Here is a 3321-nt window from a genome sequence, read left to right on the forward strand (position 1 = left end):
GGGCGGCGATAAGAAAGCTTGAGAAAGAGGAAGACGTCTTTTATAGATAATAGACTTTATTAGTGCCGGTCCATAATACGAACTGGTACTGATACTCATTATCAGTGTCGGTTCATGGTTACCTGTCGGCACTGAAGTATAGCACCGGTTTATTCCAAGAGCTGGATCTAATATTTAACCCGGCTCGATCGTTTGATCGAGCACGAGAAGTTATGAATTAGTAGTGATATTTTATCAGTACCGGTTCTATCATAACCGTCACTAATGGATAGCAAAAATAACTGTTTGTGTTGTAGTTCAAAGTTCGTACCATATGCCGATTGATAATTTTTTGTTACTTCCGAAGGATGGAATTGAATTTTTAATCAACTGCGGGCAATCTAATATTTGCATACATCTTATTATCCGGCATTCAAATAGGCAAGAAGATGCTAATATGATCGGAGTCTAGACCATATTCACGGGCCAAATAGTAAGGATAATACATATCCGTTTTATTTCCGTATACTGAACACTCAAAACCATATAACATATGCCCGCTCGTGTTTTTTTTTTATTGAAAGAATCACAAGTATGCAGGCCAGCCAGTGAATACATTCAAACAGAAATTCACGCGAGTCTATGAAGAAATTCGATTTGCTTCAAGGATTTCTTGAATGACCCTCTTCAGCGCCCATTCATCCGAAACAATTGCACCGTGCTGAGCCTTATCAAGCTTGATGGACTTAAACTGCCCCTTCTGTCGTGGCTGCTGACCCATCTCCTTGTCAAACGCCAACATGCTAACCAAATTGATATCCCCATCTCCATCACCGTACACTATTTCCGGGAGCTCATCGAAGTCACTCTCCCAGTACACCAGCTGCTGTGGCGTTCTGTTGCCCACTCCATTGATGCATGTCATGGGCACCATGGGTGCCTCGAAGTAGTGCATCTTTGGAAGCGTTCGTCTTCTGAAAGGCTCGATGCCGTCGCTGAACCCGATCGCAGCAAGGAAATCTTCCATGTCGTGCGAGGAGTAATTCCTCTGCTTGGTGATCACGATCGGCGTGTCCCCGAACACCGCCGGCGATGGGAAGTTGGCGATGTTAGTCTCAAAGCTCCTCCACATCGGCCTCAGAGACAAGGCAGTAGCTGTTGGGACGTAGAGCAAGTTGTACGGCCCGGAGGCAAGGTTTTTCACCGGATCCACGAACCCTGCGGAGAGCGTGGGCGCTGCGAGGATGAGGTGCTTGATGTACTTTTGGCGCCACGCCATTGGTGCGTTCCTGACGAACTCGAGCGCGACATTCCCTCCGAAGCTGTGCCCAAAGATGATGACCTTCTTGTGTTGTTTCCTCTTGCTCGCGTCCTCAACCAGCCTCCTGAACCGCGCGAAGTAGCGAGAGTAGACCTCAGACGGCTGGCCAGGAATTGGAGGAGCGTGGCGGATGTCGTAAGGAGCCCCCAGCAGGGTGTCTCCGTCACGGTATCCGATTCTTTCCAGTGCTTCTATGAGTCTTGTAAGGCACCATTCTCTGCAAAAATAGTAGCGATTATATGAGTCAGTGCTTGTTTTCCGAACACTGAGTCATGAGTGATTAGTCGCATATATGCACATAACAGAAACATGTTAAAATCTATGGAACGGGATTGATAGAATTACGGGTGAAAAGGGTTCTTCTCGTGGAACCCTCTTGCGACGCCAAAGTTGGGGACGCGTGTCTCGACGCCGGGAAGGTTCCGGTAGTCGTTGATGGCAGGGTCGTAGACGAGGCTCATCTGCTCCTCGAAGCACTGCACGTAGTCGTGGGCAAGCAGGTCCGAACTGTTCTCCCATATCCCAAACCATCCCTTCCCCTTCATCGCGCCACAGCGCGGCACCGACGGCCGATACGTCTCGGTGAGCCGCGCCTCCAGGTCGCTGCAGCTCACCCCGGGCACCACGACGATCGGGTGGAGCTCGCCGACGCCGACATCCTTCGGCTGGTGGCTTCCGGAGAGGTAGTACTCCCGGAAGGGACGGGGAAGCAGGAAGAGCAGAAGAGGGAGCAGCCGCAGAAGTGAAGTACTAGCCATGCGTGGTCTGTCTGAGGGCCGGGATTGATTTGCAGCGTGTCACGCTCCTATGTAGCAACCACGCCGAAACAATGTAGCAATGCCACGACAAAAATCAGATGCGGTGTGTCACACTCACACCATCTGATTGGAACTCGATGGCTCAGATGAAACATCGGGAGTGTCCCTATGTATTAGAAGCAGCCGACAACCGCTGCGCGCTGACATCTGTGGGGTCATGTAGCCTCAACCGCTAACATCTAGGGGTGAAAATGGATGGAATACGCATGAAATCGAATTCGGATAGTACGATTTACCATATTTTAATTCGAATGCGAATACGGATCCAGATACTCTCGGATGCGAATACAAAATGGATAGTCCACGCGAATTCGAATTCGCATTCGGATATCTACTCAATCTTCAAAATTCATGTCTGGAATTTAAATTTTTGATAAAATTTGAATGAAATTTGGTAAAACTTGACTAAAACTTATTCTAATTTGATTGGGATAGAATTTTAGAAATTTCGTTCAAAATTCATGTTAAAAATTTAAACTTTTGGCCAAATTTGACTGGAATTTGATAAAATTTGACTGGAATTTGATCAAATATGATTGAAATTTGTTCCAATTTGATTGGGCCGGAATTTCGCTTACCTCTAAAATTTCTAAAACTTTAGCAAAATTTGGTTCCCTGATTAGCGGATACGGATACGAATCAGATATATCTCGAATTTGGATATTCACGTTTGAATCTAAATCTCGAAAACGAATTCGGATGTATCCATTTTAGTATCCATTTCAGAAACGAATACGGATACGGATATCCATATTCGTGTTTTAACGGATACGGATATCGGATAATTCGGATACACAGTCATCCATTTCCACCCCTACTAACATCTGTGAGCCATGCAGCCAGCTACCACAAATGGGTGAAGAGGCGCAGATAAGGCTAGCAACCAGGCGAACTGGGTCAGATCCCCGCTGGTTCTACACTCGGTGCGGGTGAAGTTGGGGCTGGACCGGGTTAGATTTTCACACCTAGGGTCATGGGTCGGGCCTTGATTGTGGGTCGGATCGAGGCTGAGGTAGATGCTTGCCTATGGCCCCCTGATAGGCATCCGAAAAGCCCGCGTCAACGGTCGAGCCTGTTGTCGCCTGTCGCCTCCCATCCATCGCCTCTCGCTGCAGCCCACCTCGCGTCTGCCTCCTGCCCGTCACCGCTCGCTCACCGCCATCTGCTCTGCGTCTGCCTCCCGCCTGTCGCTGCTTGCTCACC

General features: G+C 48.3%; 1 protein-coding gene across 1 annotated transcript; it reads right to left on the bottom strand.

Moving 5' to 3' along the window:
• Positions 1–493: 493 nt before the first annotated feature.
• On the bottom strand, positions 494–2152 carry LOC133891120 (lecithin-cholesterol acyltransferase-like 1). The gene is made up of 2 exons (XM_062331838.1): positions 1646–2152; positions 494–1517 (listed from the first exon to the last, which is right to left on the bottom strand). The coding sequence occupies exons 1-2, from the start codon at positions 2056–2058 to the stop codon at positions 620–622; spliced, it is 1311 nt and encodes a 436-aa protein (XP_062187822.1). The 5' UTR covers positions 2059–2152; the 3' UTR covers positions 494–619.
• Positions 2153–3321: the final 1169 nt, after the last annotated feature.

Source organism: Phragmites australis, chromosome 14 (assembly GCF_958298935.1).
Source record: "Phragmites australis chromosome 14, lpPhrAust1.1, whole genome shotgun sequence".
In the NCBI taxonomy this organism is placed as follows: Eukaryota; Viridiplantae; Streptophyta; class Magnoliopsida; order Poales; family Poaceae; genus Phragmites; species Phragmites australis.

Bases quoted from the DNA above. Each gene is read 5' to 3' on its own strand.
- LOC133891120 (XM_062331838.1), bottom strand. From the start codon at position 2,058: ATGGCTAGTACTTCACTTCTGCGGCTGCTCCCTCTTCTGCTCTTCCTG. The intron at 1,518-1,645 runs GTAATTCTATCA...CTATTTTTGCAG, and splicing joins GAGAAGAACCCTTTTCACCC to AGAATGGTGCCTTACAAGAC.